Here is a 22657-nt window from a genome sequence, read left to right on the forward strand (position 1 = left end):
GGAGGTAGGCTAATAACATTAGGGGAAATATTACGTAAGGTGTATATATACTGTATATGCATCAGCATACTAATTTTACAAATAGGCCCTATTATATTTCTAAATCAAATTCGCTAGCAAGTACTTGTAACTTTGTAGGTCGCTTGTGCTGCTCCAGAGTCATGTTCTATCCATGCTTTATCATGGTTTGAACGGTGTGTGTAATTCCTGTCCATATAAAACAGTATAATACAATACAGAACAGTAATACAGTTCACGCTGAAGAATAATATTTATTTACCCAAGAGAGCATATAGCTAGCTACATCTATGAGCTTTTATGTGTTTCTGTCGTGCATAATGTGCAGTATTATATACTGTATACAGTAGCAGTAGTAGTATATCATATGTATTGGATAATGGCACAATCATTTGGGCCTGGGCTCATTAAATGTCTTAAATGTAGGGCTTATATAATGTATTTAATGTATGGCTCATCAGGCTCAGGTATCATCAGGCTTGAATGTTTTGATCAAATCTCTAATCAAATCCAGACATGGGCCTTTTAATGTGCTTTATAATGCTTTTGAATGACACTTTGGGTTTTGGCGTAAAATACTGGGTTACCAGGAAGAAAAGTGGATTATTCTCGGGATGGAACATTTGTAAAATACCGGGAAAATATGAAACTCCGGTGTCCGCTGGTGGCCAGACAGAGATCGTCTGCAATAGACATCAGGCCGTATTCATGGTCTGGTGGAGCGCATTGGTGTTGTGGGCGCAGGGTGTTTTCTGTGTTGGCATTGGAGGGCAGCAGCAGCTGGGCTTTATTGGTGCAGATAAAAGGCCCCAGTGGACAGGCCCAGTCAGTGGGATTTATGGACACCTCTTGGCAGGGCAACAGAAAACCCAGAGAGGAGACGGAGAGAGGAAAGAAGAGAGGGAAGGAGGGAGAGCAATAGACAGAGGGAGGATGAGAAAGAGTTACATTCCTCTGGGCCAGACACACTAGGACAGGGCTCTGACACATTTAAGAATGAAAAACAGCCACTTAAAGCTGTTTTGTTCTGTCATTGTGGTTTTCATCAGAGCATAGAATTTTGGAAGAAATCACTTCCTGATGTTTTAGCGTTATGCATTTTTATTTGGTCTGAGGGATGCACACCCACATGCACATATATACTCCACATGAGTGTAGTTTACTTCAGTCCCTAATCCTGTGTCTGTGTGTGTCGGCCTCAGGTTTGCCTGCTGACCCTGCCGTGGAGGGCTTGTCCAGGGAGCGGGCGAGGGAGCGTGACCGAGGCAGGCCTCAGGAGAGGAGGCATCACTCTGCTGCCGGGGAGAAGCAGCGCTACTACTCCTGTGAGCGCTACGGAGGCAGGGAGCACTACCACACCAAGTCAGCCGGCCCGAGCCGCTCCACCTCCCCTGGAGAGACCCACGACCTAGGCCTCTTCAAGCAGGTGAGTGGACCTGGAGCTTGTGGTTTTAGGGTGGGAGGATAGTGCTGCTTCAGGGTGAGATGATTCAGGTTAGTGGCCAGTATCCCGTCCATCCCTTCCTCTCTACTACTCTCTGATTTGTTTGCTGTCTCTTGCAGAGTATCGGCATGGCTAAAGGCAGCCAAGTGGTCTTAACTTCAGCGTTCGGCACGCCCTGCCGTGGGCGCAGACAGCTCCCCCAGACCCCCCTCACCCCCCGCCCCGCCGTGGCCTACAAGACCGCCAACTCCTCACCTGTGCAGTTTGGTGCCACGGGGCACAAGTCCAGTCTCAGCCGTGGCCTCTCGGAGCATAGCGCCCTGCTGGAGTCACCCGCCATGCCCGTCACCCGCATTGGCTCAGACCCCAACCTGAGCCCCCAGCCGCGGGGTGCCCCTCCACGCAGCCTCCCTGAGGAGCCTGATGACTTCCAGGACGCTGTGAGCACCCATGGAGGGGGAGGTGGCCGCTCCCCCAGGACCTCTGCCTCAACATCCCATGGGGCTACTGAGCCTTCCTCTGCACCTGCCCCACAGGGCCGGGCTGGGGTCCCAAATGGGTACCACTTCACTCTGGGGGTCAATGCCGGTTCGAGTTCCAGCACCAGAGGAACTGGGAGCTTCCGGGAGAAGGAAGAGGATGACTGGTGCTAGCGTAGCTTACATCCCCCTTCACATGTCTGAAAGCGTTTTAGCTTGAACGTTGATGAACTCGCTCATCTTTTGTACAGATTACAGTACAGTGTTGATAATATATAATATATGCCATTTAGCAGACGCTTTTAGCCAAAGCAACTTACAGTCATGCATGCATACATTGTATGTATGGGTGGTCCCAGGACTCAAACCCACGATCCTGGCGTTGCAAGCACCATGCTCTACCAACTGAGCTACAGAGGGCCACATGTCAGTTGATGTCAGTTCCTGCGCACTCATAGGTGGCCAATGGAGACAGGTATATTCCAAGATGTGTTAAACATACAGAAAGTACTCTGAAAAGGAAAACCATTCTTAGGGATGTTTTCTCTTTTCTAGGCAACTGGCACTAAAGGACGAAGGACACCTGATATTACATTTTCTCAAATCCATTCTTGAAAGCTTTGATGGTGTGCAGAGCACATGTGAAATCCCTGTGAATATTTAAAGCGTTGGTCAGTGAAATCATTTTAATAGATGAAAAAAAAAGCCTAAATGTCTTCCTACTGTCTTCGGAGGAAAACAACTAAGACTGTGAACTGTGTTTCTCTACAGTATTGACCAGATAAAAGCCTTTCTGTCCCCCTTTGTCCAGATCTAAAATGGGACTACGTACTATTGCTGGCTAAAGGACAAAACACACCGTGCCTACGAACGGTTAAAAGCAGCTGGTGGCTGTCCTATCGCCAGAATAACGGCTGCCATTTTCTATTCATTCCCAGACGATTCTACACGATGAATCGCCCCTGCTAGTTGACACCCAGCTGGTGATCTACTGTGCATGGCCGACGTTCGTTATGGTGTGTCTTGTCCTGTAATGTGTCTGCTGGGACTGGAAGTAATATGAGTAGAACCAGGAGGAACAAGTGATGATAATGATGCACTACCACCCAATCCCTTCCCTCTCTGCAGAAAATCCTTTAGTATCCCTTGAACTCTTTCTACACAAGAGCGTTGTTAGACTCCTGTAGGTACACTCTTAGAAAAAAAAGGTTCCAAAAGGGTTATTCGGCCCATAGGAGAACCCTTTTAGGTTCAATGTTGAACTCTCTGTGAAAAGGGTTCTATATGGAACCCAAAAGGTTTCTACCTGGAACCAAAAAGGGTTCTCCTATATGGACAGACGTCTAACCCTTTTAGGTTCTAGATAGCACCTTGTTTTCTAAGAGTGTATTACCAGAGTCATATATAGAGAGTTGGGCCAATGCACTTTCTGTCTGAATGTTCCGAGACCGCCACTTTCTCCTCCATTGCTGTTGCTAAGTGATAATTGGCGTTGTGCAGACTTGGATACACATCATTCCAAATGCTAATCAATACAAATGTATGTTAAATTCGCTGCTCTGTTTTGCTTGTTTACAGCGGGTCCTTTCTTAGGGAACTGTCAGAGGCGCTCTCGTATTGCTACATCACCAACATTTCAAGAATAAAGTTCTCTATGGGTTCTAACATGGCGGCTGTTCTAAAACCTGGCCTAACTCTCTCTTTCTATAACTCTGGGTATTACAGTAAGATGCATTACGGAGAGTATATTGTTAAGTAGGTATAGTATTGCTGCTGTTTTCCCGTGTCACCAATGTGACATGTTGAACTATTTCTGAACAACAACAAAAAACACAGAAGGACCGAAGATTCGAATTAATTTTTTATGGAACTATAACATTAAATGGAATATCTTTTCATGATGTTCATTTTTTGTAAGTTGTACCTAGTGTAAATGATATGAGTGTAGTTGGGTAGGTCATCTCTTTCTAACGTACTACTCTAGTGGCTGAGTACCAAGTGCCTATTATTAAATATATGTTATTATAGTTATAATGCAGCCTGACCTTTGTGATGTATCAACACTGGAGAGAAGAGGATGGAACGTATGATATAGGGTTTACAGTATATGAGGTATATATAGTCACTGTTATGCATATGAGTAAAAATGTATGTAGTTGTAAAGCAAAGAGAGGTTGACTGAATTCAAGGAATACAGTAACAAGGCTTTTTCTTTGAACCTCCAATGAGGAAAAGAATGCAACACATTTTTTTGTAATGATTATGTAAAATAGAGTTATAAGTAGGTCAGAACTACAGATCTAAAGCAAGCAATGTAATGCATGCCAGGGTTTTGAACTTGTCGAAGTTGTGTATACTTTTGCTAAAGGGTGTATACAGAGCTTTTGCCTTTCTCTTCCAAAAATATACAGCACTGCCAGAGTTAGATGGAAGGCAAAGTGGTTCCAAGGGAAAAAGTGCCATTTGTGATTCCCTCCAACTAGGAAAGTTTCACTTTACGTGTTCTTATTGCTAGAAACAATATATTCAAGTATCATGTTTATTAACACTTGCCTCATATCTCTCATATATGAAGAGAAGTAGATTACATGTACAGTATGCTTATAAATTCTGCCACTTTTGCCCATATCTCATGGGTTTGTTTTCTTCCAAATATATTTCTCCTGAAAGCAGGGTCGTGTGAAGGCCTTCACTAACTGATACATAGCCTACAACTTTGTGTCTTCGCAGGTATTGAAGGGTTGCATTGACAGTTGACTCTTTCAAGTAGGGCTATGCAACAAGATGACACTTTTGGACTAACTCTCACTCGCCCTGTAACTTTACCCTCTGGGTTCTCCAGATTCAGGCTTTAGCATGATTGTGACCAAATTTTACTTAGCATTTATTTACAAAGAGTTGTAAAAATGCAAATGTAGTATATAATGTACATTGAAATGCATTGACAAAAGGCACAATTATTTTAAATTGAATTATGTCAAACAGGGCATTTTGAGTTCAGCAAGTCTATTGCATGTAACCTGATAGAACCACCCAGATGTAAAAACGTGTTTGTTTTTATTGTACTGAATCAGAAATCACATATTTATTTTGTTTTCTAACGTCAGATATATTGTGCAATCTATTTGATGGATCGTCAAAAGGTGAAGTATTAGACTTTGAATCGAAGTCTTTACATTTGAACATGGCTATTTATAGGGGAAGGTACAGTAGATGGTAGCATTGTCGATGGCAAGAATCTTCCTTGGCCTCTAAAAGTCACTTTATGGTGCCCTAGTTGAGGAGAAAGCAGTGTGCACCCCTAGATCTGTGAACAGATCCTTTATTTTTTCAACCTCACCCACCCCACCCCGAACCCTTGCTAATTAGAGTGCCAATTTTAAAACCGCACCAGTTTGTCTCAGCATACCTCATCCAGTTTTCCTGTGGCTATATTTCCTGGACATGTCATGTTTGCATGTTATGAAAAGTATGTGCATGTGCAAAAAAAAAAACTTTCTTTATACAATCTATTCACTGGTTGTATTTTCTGAAGATCTTTAATACATATGTTTTTGTTTCTGGAAAGACAAAAGAGCTTAAATATCAACATTTAAACAAAAGTATTGAACTATATTTGAACCATATGTGTGGTTTAGTGAAGAAGGGTTGTTTTCTGAGGTTCTGGAGCAACTGGGTCCTTTACTGTCGAATATGTTATGACTGTCAATCCTACAGTCATTTATACCATTACATTTTGTATGAATTGAAGTCATTGAATAAAGATATATGAACATTAATACAGCGAATGAGTTGGCGTATTTCTTGGTAATACTCACCTGCTTTATGGTGATATGTTTTGTTGTGGATATCTTTATTGTAAGAGTGGCATATAGGGGCTTGCTTTTCACTCAAATATACACCACCGTTCAAAAGCTTGGGGTCACTTAGAAATGTCCTTGTTTTTGAAAGAAAAGCAAAAAAATGTGTCCATTAAAATAACATCAAATTGATCAGAAATACAGAGGCCCACTGTTAATGTTGTAAATCACTATTTTAGCTGGAAATTGACATTTTTTATGGAATATCTACATAGGCGTACAGAGACCCATTATCAACAACCGTCACTCCTACGTTCCAAAGGCACGTTGTGTTAGCTAATCCAAGTTTATAATTTTAAAAGGCTAATTGATCATTAGAAAACCCTTTTGCAATTATGTTAGCACAGCTGAAAACGGTTGTTCTCATTAAAGAAGCAATAAAACTGGCCTTCTTTAGACTAGTTGAGTATTTTAGTATGCCTCATTTTTTTCCTTGAGCCCCCACACCAGACAATTTTTTTCCTCGAGGCCCCCACTGGACAATTTATTTTGTTGAGGCCCCCATTATTATCCAGATAATAATCATTTTGCCCCCAAAACAACAAAGTTAGACAGGCCCTCTGGGCTAAAAATGGACCAGCCCATCTGGCATGTGCCCAAAATGCCAGATGGCCAGTCTGCCCCTGACCGGTCCCCAATACAACTTGTTCTCCAATTTTATTTGAATATCCTGCCTGAAACACTTGCCTGGAGAGGGGAGCTGTCGGTCTTCCACTAGCCTAGTCTGTCACATGCGTGATGCAGAGGTGTGGGGACCTTAGAGGGGTTTCATTGGCTTGGATCGCGAGGATGGGCGGGAAGCTGTGGAGTGTTTGCGCGCGAGCTCTTCTTGAATGAGAGAAGGTGGAGAGGTTGCCACAGATGCTTTTGGAGAGAGTTCTTCAAAACAATTCAGCTAATGTTATATTCATGACATATACATATTTGTCTCAGAACTTAAGTGGTTTTACCTTCAGTGATTTATAAGTGAGAGGTTTTGAGTGAAAGGGAAACTTTTGATGCCAAAAATGCATAGCGCTGTTGGATGTTTCCGCCTCCCCATCCCTTCAACCTGAGGACGCATTTATTTACCAGTAATACATTGTTCGACGTTAATTGATTTAAACAGGTTAAGACTTTCTGATATTGAAGGAAAATGTTGTTCTGGGTGGGAAATTGGACATGTTGTCTACTAGTGCTCTTCAAAATCAGCGCTGCCTTTGTTGACGCTGGACGCACAGACTCTCCTGTCGAGTCAGGGTCGGGGATGCTACCAACAGGTGAGGAAGGACATGTGGTTTGCTGAAATAATGTGCGAATACATTTGATGAGTGAATGTATCTTTAAGCCTGGCCATATAGCTATGACGTCGATGTGCTTTTGAAATGTCCCTGGCAGTAGTGCTGCAAAGTCAACTTAGACTGTCACCTAGCCAGCCTACTGTTTTCCATAATACATTGATTTCACAATTATTCAAGGAACGATATTGAGTGGACTCTACATTCTTGTCATATAACTTCTGGCCCTCATGGAGCCGCTAATGTTTGATGACAAGGGGGAATAAGTGCTTCTTCTTTATGTTAACTTGTTTGTCAGATTTGTCACATCACATTTGTATTCTTTCTGGGAACAATTATATTGAAGTAACCCCTAATTATTTCACTCTGAATTATTTCTAAAATGTACTCTATTCTGAAACATCCCTGACCAGCATTACATGTATTTAAGTAGACTTAGATACTGTCATCAGCTATATTATGTGCCACCTCCAGCACAGCATGCTCTTTAGAGCCAGATCAGATTTGAGCACACTCTGATAATGTGCCATAATCATTGGCAAGATTAATTAAGCCTCCTTGGACTGATTTCCTGGCTGTCCAGCTTGAACTTTATTAGATTACATTCTGCATGTGAACTTCTTGCAGACAACTCCACTATCAGTCCTATTTATTACCGTAAGCCAGGAGGCTGTCCAAAAAGTGTGCGATATGGAGTCTCTAATTGATCGTTGTCAACGATCCTCCCCCTGGTACTCAACCCCCTTATCTCATCTTGTCTTTTGTGCCACCTCTCTCGAAACGGGTGCTTGTGCTTAGCTTTAACCTCCATTTTAAGAGCTCTTGGCACATGGTGAAATCAAGACACTTGTCAAAGCAATGAAGGTGGTTGACAACCTCCCTTGAAGACTCAACACAAAGCACAGTGAAGTAACTGCTTTCCAACACTTGTACAGTATGATGAGGTACACACTGTTTGAACATCACTGACAAATGATGATTGCGTTCGAACACAGTTCAAACCCTTAGTGCTATAGGGTAGGCTCAATGTGTCAGTTGTCTGTCTCGACATTTTGGTCATATACACACTGGCATAGCTTTGTGATACTGTTAACTCTTGAATTGCTCTCACAGCTATTACCATGCGTCCAATGATGCCGTAGAGCCAGAGGATCTGAGTAGTACTGTATTATTGGCGCACTCCCTGGGGATCAGAGCTCATTGCCAGCTGGGCTCTAGAAAGCTGTTGAAATATGCAACCATATCAGTGACAGTACTATCAATATCAGTGACAGTACTAACAATATCAGTGACAGTACTACCAATATCAGTGACAGTACTATTTTCCAAATGTACTATTACCACATTTCCTCAGATATCTTTAGGTCTGTTTGTATTTGTATTTATTATAGATTCCTGTTAGTTCCTGCCAAGGCAGCAGCTACTCTTCCTGGGGTCCAGCAAAATTAAGGCAGTTATACATTTTTTTAAACATTACAATACATTTCTAACAGATTTCAGAACGCATTAAGTTGCCACATAAGGGACCAAAAATAATGTTGATTGAATCCAGCCCCAAGTTCGGTGTCAAATGTTTTTACTGAATGTTTTGAGAGGGGTCCCTGGAGTCGTTGCGGACGGCAGAGCGTGAAAGCTTTCTTTAAACAGTGCAGATTTTCATGGAATAGGCCGGTGATTATGTAATGTTAAGATAATAGTCCTCTAGGCAGCCATATAAATAAGCCTTGTGAGGTGGTTACTCATTGATTTAGATTGTATTACTATTATACTCTGTAGTAAAAATAGCTTGGCTCACCTGGGGCTTTGTTAATTCTGTTGATACTAAGAATGATGACCAGTATCAGAGAAGGCCTAAACATAGTTGAATAACCTAATAAGTTTATCCCACCGGGTGGGAGCTGAGGAGTTATTTTCATAGCCTTCTGACATAGCAAAAGGGACTAAACCCACAGCAATGCGTTAAGCGGTGACAGTGACCTCATACAGTATAGCTGTCTGCACTGTAATTGCACTGGTTGTGGTGGACTTTGGTGGCAACAACACCTTTGAGACTTCGCTATAGTGTGCAGGGAGATTCTGTACATCATCCCCAACAGGTACCCTCCATGAAATATCCTATAAGAATCACTCAACGGGTGCATATTTTAACTATCTCCAACTGTGATGAATTACATACTGCACGATTGCAGTCTTTTCAGCAGGGGTTGATAAATCGCCTTCATTTTTTCGACAGCTTTTGTATTAAAGTTCCAACAGTGGTGATTTGTCTGTTTGGCTTGAGTGCCAGCCCTGGTTTGGCATGACAGAGTAGACTAGAGCAAAGAGGAGCAGTGTAGTCGCTCAATCTAAGGAATGAGCTATCGAAATCAGGTTGTTATCGCTGATATTACTCTGGATCTCTATCCAGCCAGTTTCAAGCTGTGATATCTGAGTCCTCGTCGTGTTTGGAATACTAGCACCCTTGCCCCATTACTTTGAACCTCAGAGTTGTGGATCATAAAAGCATACTGCAATTCTCAGAATGTAGAACATCTGTTGTCGAGCAAGTTGAAAGAGATGAGTTTGTATTCACTCAGTCAATATTTTTTATTCTGTACAAGCTTCTTTCTTTTCACTCTGTCAATTAGGTTACTATTGTCGAGTAACTACAATGTTGTTGATCCATCATCAGTTTTCTCCTATCACAGCCGTTAAAGTCTGTAACTGTCTTAAAGTCACCATTGGCCTCATGGTGAAATCCCTGAGGGGTTTCCTTCCTCTCTGGTAACTGAGTTAGGAAGGACGCTTGTATCTTTGTGATTTTGGGATATTCAATGTCCAAGTTTTTTATTTTTACCCATCTACCAATTGGTGCCCTTCTTTGCGAGGCATTGGAAAACATCTCTCGTCTTCGTGGTTGAATATGTGTTTGAAATTCACTGCTCGACTGAGGGACCTTACAGATTTGGGTAACACACCAGCATTACCATGTCCACACAGCATTACCATTACCATTACCACAGTCATAACCATGTCATAATATGTCATAACAGCTGACATAACTTGTCACAACCTGTCATAATATGGTCATAACACTGTCATGACACATATACAGTATTTAGACCTGTTATGACATATATTGCATTATTTTATGGCTGTTTATGACACCTACATAAGAGTGTAAGCCTATCTGGCTTATATGATTATGATGGTCATATTGCTTCTTACAGTGTCATACGGTGTATTTTCTTAGTCCAAGTAAAGTGACACAGGATGTATATAATGCTTTGAGACAGTGTCATAATGTGTATTTTCTACAAGTTATTTAAAATATGATTGAAGAAAAACATGAGTGTAAAGAATTCATCACAACAACAACAACAAAGGATTTAAGAAACAAACTTTCAAACGAAAGGAAACTTCTTGGCTGGGAAAAAATACATTTAAATAAATGTGGATTTTGATACCCTTATATAAGTGTCATAACCAGCCATAAAATAACGCAAAATATGTCACAACAGGTGTAAATATATGGGTCATGACAGTGTTATGAACATATTATGACAGGTTATGACAAGTTATGTCAACTGTTATGACATTATGACATGGTTGTGACTGTGTTATGACGCTTGGTGTCAAGTAAAGTGTTACCAATAATTGTATGTGTGGGGTACAGAGATCATGAAGATCATGTTAGAAACTGATCGGACCCTTTTTTTTCAATTTTTGCCTAAAATGACATACCAAAATCTAACTGCCTGTAGCTCAGGACCTGAAGCAAGGATATGCATATTCTTGATACCATTTGAAAAGAAACACTTTGAAGTTTGTGGAAATATGAAATTAATGTAGGAGAATATAACACATTAGATCTAGTAAAAGATAATAGAAACAAAAAAACGTGTTTTCCATATATATTTTTTCATCATCTTTGGAATGCAAGAGAAAGGCCATAATATAAAATAGGAGGCACAATTTAGATTTTGGCCACTAGATGGCAGCAGTGGGTGTGTAAAGTTTCAGATTGATCCAGTGAAGCATTGCAATACTGCACAATATTTTCTATCAAGTCTGCCTAAATGTGCCGAATTGGTCAATTGATACAAGTACATAACTATAGAGAACATACAAAAATGATATGGCAATACAAAATGTAAGTTTACACACTCCCAGGAATGTCATACATGATGGATCATTAGCGTATACACTAACTTTCACACATCTAGATGGCTGGGCGGGGTGGGTGTGGAGCAAGAGACAGCAGGGGTTCAAACTGTAGAACCCAGTTCTTACATTTGAATATAAAAATTGATTTTATCAAACAACATTATGCCACATTTTATCTCTGGGACCCCTAGGATGACAAATCAGAGCAAGATTAATTAATGTAAGTATATTATTTACCTTCAGAGGTGAATGTATCAAACCAGTTGCCGTGATACATTTTTTGTTGTTGTTGTGCACTCTCCTCAAACAATAGCATGGTATTTTGTCACTGTACTAGCTACTGTAAATTGGACAGTGCAGTTAGATTAACAGGAATGTAATCTTTCTGCCCATATAAGACATGTCTATGTCCTGGAAAGTTTGCTGTTACTTACAACGTCATTCTAGTCACATTAGCACGCGTTAGTAACAACCGTCACGGTATAAGGACACCGATCCTACAGGATCCTTCAGAGGTTAAACACTATTATTGCACACAGAGTGAGTCCATACAGTTTATTATGTGACTTGTTAAGCACATTTTTTCTCCTGAACTTATTTAGGGTAGCCATAACAAAGGGGTTGAATACTTATTGACTGAAGACATTTCAGCTTTTGATTTGTTATTCATTTGCAAAAGTTTTGAAAATCATAATTCCGCTTTGACATTATGGGGTATCGTGTGTAAAAAAAATCTATTTTAAATTCAGGCTGTAACACAACAAAATGTGAAAATATCAAGGGGTGTGAATACTTTCTAAAGGCACTGTAAATACCTGTTCCTCAATGAGGAGGATATTGTTTATTTTTCTCTTGCGATCTCATCTAGTCTGCATGCTCGCAACACTTATCTAGCACATTGTCATCTCCCTGTCGCCCCCAGACGACCAGTTCAGAGGAACGGTACCAACCATGTCTGCTGGCAGGTTGAGCTTATGATGTCATCGTCAATATAATGCCAGATCCATAACCATGCATCTGCATCCAATGAAACGCGATCCAAGCTGCGGCTTTGTTGAGAGTGTGTCTGGAGCATATTAGCAGCTGAGCCAGGCAGAGGCACACACAATGTGGCACGTACACCTAACTCCCTCCACCAGCGGTCCAGTCTCGGCTGTGAACCGGGTCGTGAACAGAATCAGGAGTCGTCAAATGGGCACAAGCCATATGCTGGACCAGAACCTGGGCCATTATCTTTCTACAGGAGAAATAGAAACAGATTGTAGATTGTGTGGGTTGATACTGTAGAGAGTAGTCATTTGTTCAGATGGTTGGTGTGCTACAGGAGAATCAGAGGGTGTACCACAGGGTTTGGTGCTGAGGCCAGTGTACAGTATGTTTGTGGTGTTTTTGTTCAACCTGTTTTGCAAAGCATTAGCTACAACCTTGCCTGGCCTCAGTGGGCAATTTGAAACAGTAGGGTTTCTATCTCTGTCTATCAGTTAAACAAAGTTATTCGTTTTTACACGCTCCATAATCAATGTGCAGCCCACAAAACACATGCCAGGCTGTAACAAAATAGAGGTGAGTAATGTGGTAAGGGTGATTTAATGAACCTGACATGCTGCAATTGTGTCCATTTATCCCTTGTAATACATTCTTGAGTTCCTCTGCAGGCTCGTAAATGTTAAACACCTGCCAATTCAGAGGTCCACCCAGTTATTGTTGATTCCAAACAGTGTGGTAGCAACCAAGGCCATAACTCAGTGACAATGCGCAGATTTATTTAGATTTTATACAAAATGCACCTGGCATCTCAGGTGATGCCTTCTACAGGGGCCTTTCTTGCACTGTCTCTTTCTGTGTCTGTGTATTCCCATCTCTCATAGCCATTTTTATTTTCTTTCCGTCTTCCCCTAGCCATCTTTCTCAATTTGTCTCTTGATCTTTCAATGTCTCATTCGCAGAGAAACATCCCATCTCTGTCTCTTTTTCCTTCTCTCTCTCTCTCTTCCCCCTCGTCCAAAGACTTTGCTTCTGCTGTTGATTTAATTTGAGAAAGTATGTCCCATGAAAAACCACACTGTCTTTCCACTTACAGTCAATAAGGGGGAGCCTAGCCCAGGTGTCCAAGAAAAACTCCAGTCCTGGCAGGCTTGCTGCAGATATGTGCCTAATAGCAGGCTCTGACTTCACTTTTAACCACAATGCCCTCTGGGAGCCCCTAAAACTATCACGGTATTGTAATTCATCATTTTTTTAAAGTCAAGGTGTGGGGGCTAGACGGCTGGTTTTAACTGGAGCAGCTGTGACGTGTAACTGCCCTAACATGCTGCTTGTGTTCTGCAAAATAGATGCCAGATGATGCAATGTTGTTTCATTCTGGTTACACACACACACATTCTCTCTCTCATACACACATCACATTCCCGTTTTGAGCCACAGTACAACGGTACAAAACTGTTTCTCCTGGCATACACTCAGGTCCATTAACCAGCTGGCTTCTCAGTGACCCTTGTCCGACATCATCACTGTGCAATCAATCTGAAAATAAATACACCACTCTCCCCTGTCCTATTAGGGTTTAACATGCCATTCATGTTCCTCTTTAGTCTGCCTCAAGTATGCCATTGGATAGGACTACAGGTGGGATCAGATAACATTCTACAGACTTTTAGGCTGTGGTTTTTGACTCATCAACATCTTTACAAGTGTCATTGAAAACAATGATTCGGAAACATGTTGACTGGAATCCATCTGAGGTTCCAGTGGGATTTTGATTCTTCTTCTTATGTCATTTATTTTTTAGAAGCCATGTCTTGCCAGCCAGGTCTAGCCCAGTTGCAAAAATCAACATTCAACATGCTAGTTTGCTAGTTTGCTAATAAGATCAAACGAAAGGCTTGTGACATGTTAATAAGTGTCCTTCACTCTGATGTACAGTAAATGTGCAGATCTCTATCTTCATTTTGCTTTTGACTGATCTTGATTGATGAAGGACCTGAGGTGAAAGACTGTTTTGACAAACGGAACTTCACACATCCAACGGAGGACAGCCAGAGGGAGCAGCATAAGTACATCTTGGTGTTGTTTTTTGTTTTCTCTTTTTTCTTCCTTGGTTTCCTCACATGAACCATGTTCTTTCTGTGAAATTCCTCCTGTGTCTCTGTCAGGACACGTTAAGCTTATTGTTTACTTTAGGCTGATTGATTTGTGTTGAAGTCCTTGCTCAGTTCTGCATGTCGCATGCTCTCAGCGGGGTCGTGACCGGCAGGGTTGAGCAAAGCGGCCAGAAGCTCAAGGCCTGTTAAAATCTCTGGAGGTGTTTAGCTTGTGGTGGGGCTCTCTTTGACTGGTCCCTTTTCATGGTGGAGCCCGGAGCTGTGTCAATTTCATCAAAACAGCCCCCCAACAAGGTTTTTTAACAAGTTTTTTTTACTATGTTCTTGGGTGATTGTGTGTGCGCATGTTCGAGTGTGTATATTAATTTGTCTGTCTTTGTGTAGAACTGTGTGTGTTTGTGACAAATGGGGTTTTGTGAGGACGGATGGGATAAACTGCATCACTGAGACGCTTTTCTTGTTTTGTTGAAGCTCTGGTAAATTAATGTAGTCTGGATGTACCAAATGGCTCCACTATAAAAGACCCCCTACCCTTTCATTAAGATGGAGCCCAGAATGACTGAGTTCACCCGTCCACTGGATGCACACCCTGACTCCCAAATGTGTCCTCATTGCCACCTTCAGCGCCAGCCAATCATTCAGACTGTAAATGATGAATTCCCTCCGCAGTTGATAGATGGCTCGATGTGCCATGACCTCATGTCAAGCAACGACCCCTTTAATTCACATACTTCAAAAAGTTACTAACATTCTGGCTCCCTCACTAAAGACGTCTGCGAATGTTTTGCTGAAGGAGGACATGACCACTTGGATCCCTGTCGTTGTTAAAGGAAACTGTCCCTCTCAGCGCCACTGATTCGGTGAGTGTGATGTAACAGACTATGTTCTGTGCTGTTGACAGATGTGAGGAGAAAACCACCAGCATCTCCACCTCCAGCATCATTACACAGCGTTATACAGAGACACACTCTATGACAATGTCATTCGGAGGAATTAACCCTTTTTGCGGGTCACATGAAACAGAGTGAAGGCAGGGTCCCTGGGAGATGGATTGTATGCTTTTTCCATATGTCCATTTCACAAAAGTCTTAGCTATTTCAGCGTTCATCCCATTCTCTTCAACCAAGGAGATGTTTTCAAGGCTTGTGGTAGGTACAGCACTACCCTTGAATTTAGAATTTCAACAGTTTGGAATAGTGTTGAGGGTTAATTCTTAGGGAAATGTCTTATATTGACCTGACAGAACGGAGCGCAACAGATGGGAGTGTGAAGGAAGCGGTCTTGCTGTATGGTCTCGCTGTTTGGCATGGGACCCCTGGACTGGTACGACCTGTCTGCCAGGGGTCATGGTTTTACTAGTTCCCTGAAGAGGAACACAATGAAATTAACATGCTTCTGGGGTCAGCATCGTGACAGCCTTCAGCCGATGGCCGGCATAGGCCAAGCCCTGTAAAAATCTTTACAAGATGTTTTACAAGCACTTAAACGGCCTTGTCAGTGCAACTTTGGGGTTGTGTTACCCTTTACACGGTGCCCTACTTGATAACGATGACCTTAGCCAGACATTGTCAGCTGTTATGAGGGCAGACGAGCATCTACCAGGTCACTGGGATTTCAGGAGAGATTAAATTAAATTACTCACCACCTGGATTTGGTCCTATGTAGCAAAATTTGAAAGGGTGTTTTTTTTGGGATAAAAGTAGAGACTCAGAGCTACAAAATGGTATATCATAAACTGCATTTTTGAGGAACAATGGGAAAGTAATTCTGCTTTGAAAGTTGATACATTTGTAAAATCACTTTTGAGATAATGGCCTTTGAATGTTTTGGTATCTAGTGAAGAGCTCTTCTTGGTCTACACCCATTCAACATCGTTCACACCCTCTTAAGCTTTCGCCCCACCCATCTCGTTTTCTCGGAGCGTTCAGAGTGCACACTTGACGCTCTAGCTGATAATTTGTCTGCCTAACCAGCTCTGCTGGCAACAAAATCATGTTGTTACTACCCTGCATTAAATCTGCTGGGAGCTAACCAACCAGGTTCAATGTTAGCTAGCTAACATTAGGCTCTAACTAGCAAAGCAAACGGCTCTGGGATATGAATAATAGCCTCATATATGTAACGTTAGCTAGGGAGCCAACCAGCTAACATTATTGAGCTAGCTAACAGTACACTTTAGCTTAAGACATGTAGCTAGCTAGATAGGTAAACAATGAACCTAGCTAGCTAAACAAAGTGTAAGATCACACTCATCACGTAACATTAGCTAACAAGCTAGCCAGCTAACGTTAGCTAGTTAAACAACAATGAACATAGTGCAAAATCATGTCGTTACTACCCTGCATGAATCTGCTGGGAGCTAACCAACCAGGTTCAATGTTAGCTAGCTAACATTAGGCTCTAACTAGCAAAGCAAACGTTTCTGGTATACAAATAATAACATCATACACGTAACGTTAGCTAGGGAGCCAGCCAGCTAACGTTAGCTAGCTAGCTAACAGTACACTTTAGCTTGAAATTAAACCACTTTCTGTCTGAAACATGTAATATCTGAAAATGTAGCTAGCTAGACTGTCTTACCCGTATACTTCATCATGCATAATGGACGCGTCTCCCTGTCACGGATGCCATGCCACGGTTGCCCTTAGTATGAAGATGTAATCCAGAAACAGGTGTTTTCTCCATCTCTTCAGCTATCATACTCTAATTCCTCTGATTTCAAAACTCAACCCTCCAGAAAGTGGAGAGCAACACTTATGCAGCTCCACTACACAATCCATTTAAAAAAAGCCGTGTTCGACAGGATTACCAACACAAACTGACCAGCTCAAGTAGACAGAAGCCTTCTAAATGGCAGACCAATTCAAACTCCTCTCTCGGCATGTCCAGCCCACTCATTATCTCAGCCAATCTCAGGAAGGTTGTTGGCTTTTTCTGTGGCTTAACCATCTAGGCTCGTTATTTAACAATTTTATTTGCATTTACAGAGGCATACACATTTGTTAATAAGGCACATAAAAGTACACGTTTCAGAAGGCATATTTGCCAAAAAACCTATTTTGATAAAAAATAAATATATAAACTCAGCAAAAAAAGAAACATCCTCTCACTGTCAACTGCGTCTAATTTCAGCAAATTTAACATGTGTAAATATTTGTATGAACATAATAAGATTCAACAACTGAGACATAAACTGAACAAGTTCCATAGACATGCGACTAACATAAATGGAATAATGTGTCCCTGAACAAAGGGGGGGTCAAAATCAAAAGTAACAGCTGGCCACCAGTGTGGCCACCAGCTGCATTAAATACTGCAGTACATCTCCTCCTCATGGACTGCACCAGATTTGCCAGTTCTTGCTGTGAGATGTTACCCCACTCTTCCACCAAGGCACCTGCAAGTTCCCGGACATTTCTGGGGGGAATGGCCCTAGCCCTCACCCGCCGATCCAACAGGTCCCAGACGTGCTCAATGGGATTGAGATCTGGGCTCTTCGTTGGCCATGGCAGAACACTGACATTCCTGTCTTGTAGGAAATAACGCACATAACGAGCAGTATGGCTGGTGGCACTGTCATGCTGGAGGGTCATGTCAGGATGAGCCTGCGGGAAGGGTACCACATGAGAGAGGAGGATGTCTTCCCTGTAATGCACAGCGTTGAGATCGCCTGCAATGACAACAAGCTCAGTCCGATGATGCTGTGACACACCGCCCCAGACCATGACGGACCCTCCACCTCCAAATTGATCCCACTCCACAGAGTATAGGCCTTGGTGTAACGCTCATTCCTTCGACGATAAACGCGAATCCGATCATCACCCCTGGTGAGACAAAACCGTGATTCGTCAGTGAAGAGCACATTTTGCCAGTCCTGCCGAGATCAGCAACGGTGGGTTTGTGCCCATAGGCAACGTTGTTTCCGGTGATGTCTGGTGAGGACCTGCCTTACAACAGGCCTACAAGCCCTCAGTCTAGCCTCTCTCAGCCTATTACGGATAGTCTGAGCACTGATGGAGGGATTGTGCGTTCCTGGTGTAACTCGGGCAGTTGTTGTTGCCATCCTGTACCTGTCCCGCAGGTGTGATGTTCGGATGTACTGATCCTGTGCAGGTGTTGTTACACGTGGTCTGCCACTGCGAGGACGATCAGCTGTCCGTCCTGTCTTCCTGTAGCGCTGTCTTAGGTGTCTCACAGTACGGACATTGCAATTTATTGCCCTGGCCACATCTGCAGTCCTCATGCTTCCTTGCAGCATGCCTAAAGCATGTTCATGCAGATGAGCAGGGACCCTGGGCATCTTTCTTTTGGTGTTTTTCAGAGTCAGTAGAAAGGTCTCTTTAGTGTCATAAGTTTTCATAACTGTGACCTTAATTGCCTACCGTCTGTAAGCTGTTAGTGTCTTAATGACCGTTCCACAGGTGCATGTTCATAAATTGTTTATGGTTAATTGATCAAGCATGGGAAACAGTGTTTAAACCCTTTACAATGAAGATATGTGAAGTTATTTGGATTTTTACGAATTATCTTTGAAAGACAGGGTCCTGAATAGGGACGTTTCTTTTTTTACTGAGTTTATATGTTCAAATGGCTCTTGTGTGAAGTAGTGACCCAGGAAATGTGCCTAGTTTCTTGAAATCGGTCTCAAATGGTCTTGAGTGGGTAAAAAAACAGAGTGCCCTGAAATGTCAACATCCAGAAACAGTGAAGTGAGAGAGGTGAAAGACACTTAAAATCGGTTACGTGCTTTTGTTCATCTCCTCTGTTCTTATGTCGAACAGCTTGTACAGTACCGCACACTCTGGTACAGTAGAGCACAGCAGGTGAGTGTAATGTTGACTGGAGCAGCAGCCTGTGTCTGAGACAATGATACTGTAGCAAGAAGCAACGTCATGGGATCATTCCCAGAGGGCACTCATGGGTTTCCCTTGTAGACTGTCCTATTCAGAAACACACATGTTGAAACTAGAAATGAAGACACAGTAGTCTGTCAGAACAGACTGACTCTAGTGAATGTGTAATGAGAAACCAAGTGATATTATTAAGTTTTGTAATCCAGTGATGAAATCTTCAATCTGTTTTGATAGTCTTCAGGTATGCATTTCACAGTTAACAAGCTGTGAAAATAAATCAATAAACCATAAAGAGGCCCTCAGTTAAACTAAATACACATTTTACTGGTGAAACCGAGATCTAACGCTCCCTGATTAAATTAATGCCCCATAATTATTTGCTTTGGCAATAGGGATGTATTTCTTTCTTTGAAAGCTTTTGGCTTTCCTTGAAAGCTGTATAAAGTTAGATTCTTGAATACTGACTTCTGGTGGTCTTTGTGCAGTCCAACACACAGCCGTCTCTGCCCCCCTCTCCCATTCCAATTTAGATGTGTTTCTCCTCCTAGGTTCCAACACGATCATTACCATGGAGACCAACTCCCAGGGCTGTTCCACTGCTCCCTATCTGGCTTTTCCATCTGATGTTAAACACCAAGTTACAGCCCTCCCACCCTTTCCCCCCTTTCCAGCCTTGTTTTTCTAACTGGTATGTTAGACACACGCACCAGCAATGGTTTTTCACAATCTGTTTGCACATTCATTTCTCCCCATATTTGATATTTTAGTTGTTTAGTGGACTTTATAGCTTTTAGACTTCCACAGGTGTTGTTCATGTGGCTAGAACCTAACTTTGGGGACTACCTGTGGACTCAAATCAAACTTTATTTGTCACATGCTGTCACGCCCTGACCTTAGAGAGCCTTTTTTCTCTATTTGGTTAGGTCAGGGTGTGATTTGGGTGGGCATTCTAGATGTTCTATTTCTTTGTTGGCCGGGTATGATTCCCAATCTGATTGGGGATCATCCTTAGGGAGCCCTTTTTCCCACCTGTGATTGTGGGATCTTGTTTTTGATACTGAGCTGTATGCCCTACTGAATGTTACGTTTTCGTTTTGTATTTATTTTGGTTTTGTTTCGGTGTTCATCTAATAAAATTATGTACGCTTACCACGCTGCACCTTGGTCCGATCCTTCTTCAGACGAGCATTACAGAAGATCCCACCACCAAAGGACCAAGCAGCATGCCCAGGAGGAGCAGGGATCCTGGGCCCGGGAGAAAAGGGAGTGGAGGACATCCTGGACCTGGGAGGAGGTAATGGCAGGGGACAAGACCCTGCCATGGAAGCAGGCGGAGGCAGTGAGAGAGGAACGGCGACGATACCAGGAATCAAGGAGACGACGGAGACCCGAGAGGCAGCCTAAAAAAAAATGGGGGGGGGGGGCACACGGGGTGGCGAGTGGAGCAAAGGTGGGAACAAGAACCGACTCCCTGTAATTACGATGAGGAGTTGGTCACGGTTCAGATACCATGCTTTGCGGAGATAAGCAATGTGTCTCCAGTGCGCATCCACAGCCTGGTGCATTCTGTGCCAGCTCCTCGCACTTGCCGCGCGAAAGTGAGCATCCAGCCAGGACGGGTTGTGCCGGCTCAGCGCTCCTGGTCTCCAGTACGCCTCCTCGGTCCAGGATATCCTGCGCTGGCTCTACGCACTGTGTCACCAGTGCGCCTTCACAGCCCAGTGCGTCCTGTGCCAGCGCCCCGCACTTGCCGGGCTAAAGTGAGCATCCAGCCAGGACGGGTTGTGCCAGCTCTACCCTCCAGACCTCCAGTGCGCCTCCACAGCCCAGTATATCCTGTGACAGCTCCGCGCACTCGGCCTCCAGTGCATCTCTCCAGCCTGGTACGCCCTGTGCCTGCTACACGCACCCGGCCTCCAGTGCATCCCCCCGGCCCAGTATACCCTGTGCCAGCTCCGCGCACCCGGTCTCCAGTGCGTCTCCCCAGCCTGGTACGCCCTGTGCCGGCTCCACGCACCAAGCCTCCAGCAACAGTTCCCAGTCCAGAGCTTCCGACGACAGTTCCCAGTCCAGAACTTCCGGCGACAGTTCCCAGTCCAGAGTTTCCGGCGACGTTTCACAGTCCGGAACTTCCTGAGACGGCCCACAGTCCGGAACCTCCAGAGACGACCCACAGTCCGGAACCTCCAGCGACGGCCTGCAGTCCGGAGCCTGCAGCGACGGTCCGCAGTCCGGAGCCTCCAGCGACGGTCGGCATTTCGGAGCCTCCAGCGACGGTCGACAGTTCGGAGCCTCCAGCGACGGTCGGCAGTCTGGAGCTTCCGGCGACGATCCACGGTCCGGTTCCTCCGGCGACGATCCACGGTCCGAAGCTTTCGGCGATGATCCCCGAAATAGAGTCGCCACTGAGGATGGCGGATCCGCGAGCAGAGCAGGGTCTACGTCCCGCACCGGAGCCGCCACTGAGGCTAGATGCCCACCCGGACCCTTCCCTATAGAGTCAGGTTTTGTGGCCTGAGTCCGTACCTTTTGAGGGGGGTACTGTCAAGCCCTGACCTTAGAGCCTTTTTTCTCTATTTGGTTAGGTCAGGGTGTGATTTGGGTGGGCATTCTAGATTTTCTATTTCTTTGTTGGCCGGGTATGATTCCCAATCAGAGGCAGCTGTCTATCGTTGTCTCTGATTGGGGATCATACTTAGGCAGCCCTTTTTCCCACCTGTGATTGTGGGATCTTGTTTTTGGTACTGAGCTGTATGCCCTACTGAACGTTACGTTTTCGTTTGTATATATGTTGGTTTTGTTTCGGTGTTCATCTAATAAAATGATGTACGCTTACCACGCTGCACCTTGGTCCGATCCTTCTTCAGACGAGCGTTACACAATGGCCGAATACAACATGTGTAGACCTAACTGTGAAATGCTTACTTACAAGCCCTTAATCAACAGTGCAGTTCAAGAAAGAGTTAAGAAACTATTTGCCAAATAAACTAAAGTAAAAAATAATTGAATGTAACACAATAAACTAACGAGGCTTTATACAGGGGGTACCGGCACTGAGTCAATGTGCGGGGGTACAGGTTAGTCGAGGTAATTTGTACATGTAGGTAGGGGTGAAGTGACTATGCATAGATAATAAACAGCAAGTAGCAGTAGTGTAAAAAACAAATGGGGGGGGGTCAATGTAAATAGTCTGGTGGCCATTTGATAAATTTTTCAGCAGTCTTATGGCTTGGGGTAGAAGCTGTTAAGGAGCCTTTTGGTCCTAGACTTGGCGCTCCGGTAGCGCTTGCCGTGCGGTAGCAGAGAAAACAGTCTATGACTTGGGATACTGGAGTCTTTAACAATTTTTTGGGCTTTCCTCTGACACCGTCTAGTATATAGGTCCTGGATGGCGGGAAGCTTGGCCCCAGTGATGTACTGGGCCGTACGCACTACCTTCTGTAGCGCCTTACGGTCAGATGCCGAAGCAGTTACCATAC

The 22657-nt window shown here is 43.5% G+C and overlaps 2 protein-coding genes across 2 annotated transcripts in view; both read left to right on the forward strand.

The window, feature by feature from the left end:
• Positions 1-5724, forward strand: part of cacna1bb (calcium voltage-gated channel subunit alpha1 Bb) — a 222509-nt gene extending 216785 nt beyond the window's left edge. Inside the window, exons 48-49 of the mRNA XM_082958138.1 lie at positions 1221-1444; positions 1582-5724. Coding sequence (XP_082814264.1) covers positions 1221-1444; positions 1582-2115 — 758 coding nt within the window. The 3' untranslated portion in view covers positions 2116-5724. The remainder of the gene's footprint in view (positions 1-1220; positions 1445-1581) is intronic.
• Positions 5725-6560: 836 nt separating this feature from the next.
• LOC106563133 (uncharacterized) overlaps positions 6561-22657 on the forward strand; it is a 147893-nt gene continuing 131796 nt past the window's right edge. Inside the window, exon 1 of the mRNA XM_045689931.2 lies at positions 6561-7060. Within this exon, the coding sequence (XP_045545887.1) occupies positions 6937-7060 (124 nt within the window). The 5' untranslated portion in view covers positions 6561-6936. The remainder of the gene's footprint in view (positions 7061-22657) is intronic.

This window comes from Salmo salar, chromosome 11 (genome assembly GCF_965601325.2).
Source record: "Salmo salar chromosome 11, fSalSal1, whole genome shotgun sequence".
Taxonomy (NCBI): Eukaryota; Metazoa; Chordata; class Actinopteri; order Salmoniformes; family Salmonidae; genus Salmo; species Salmo salar.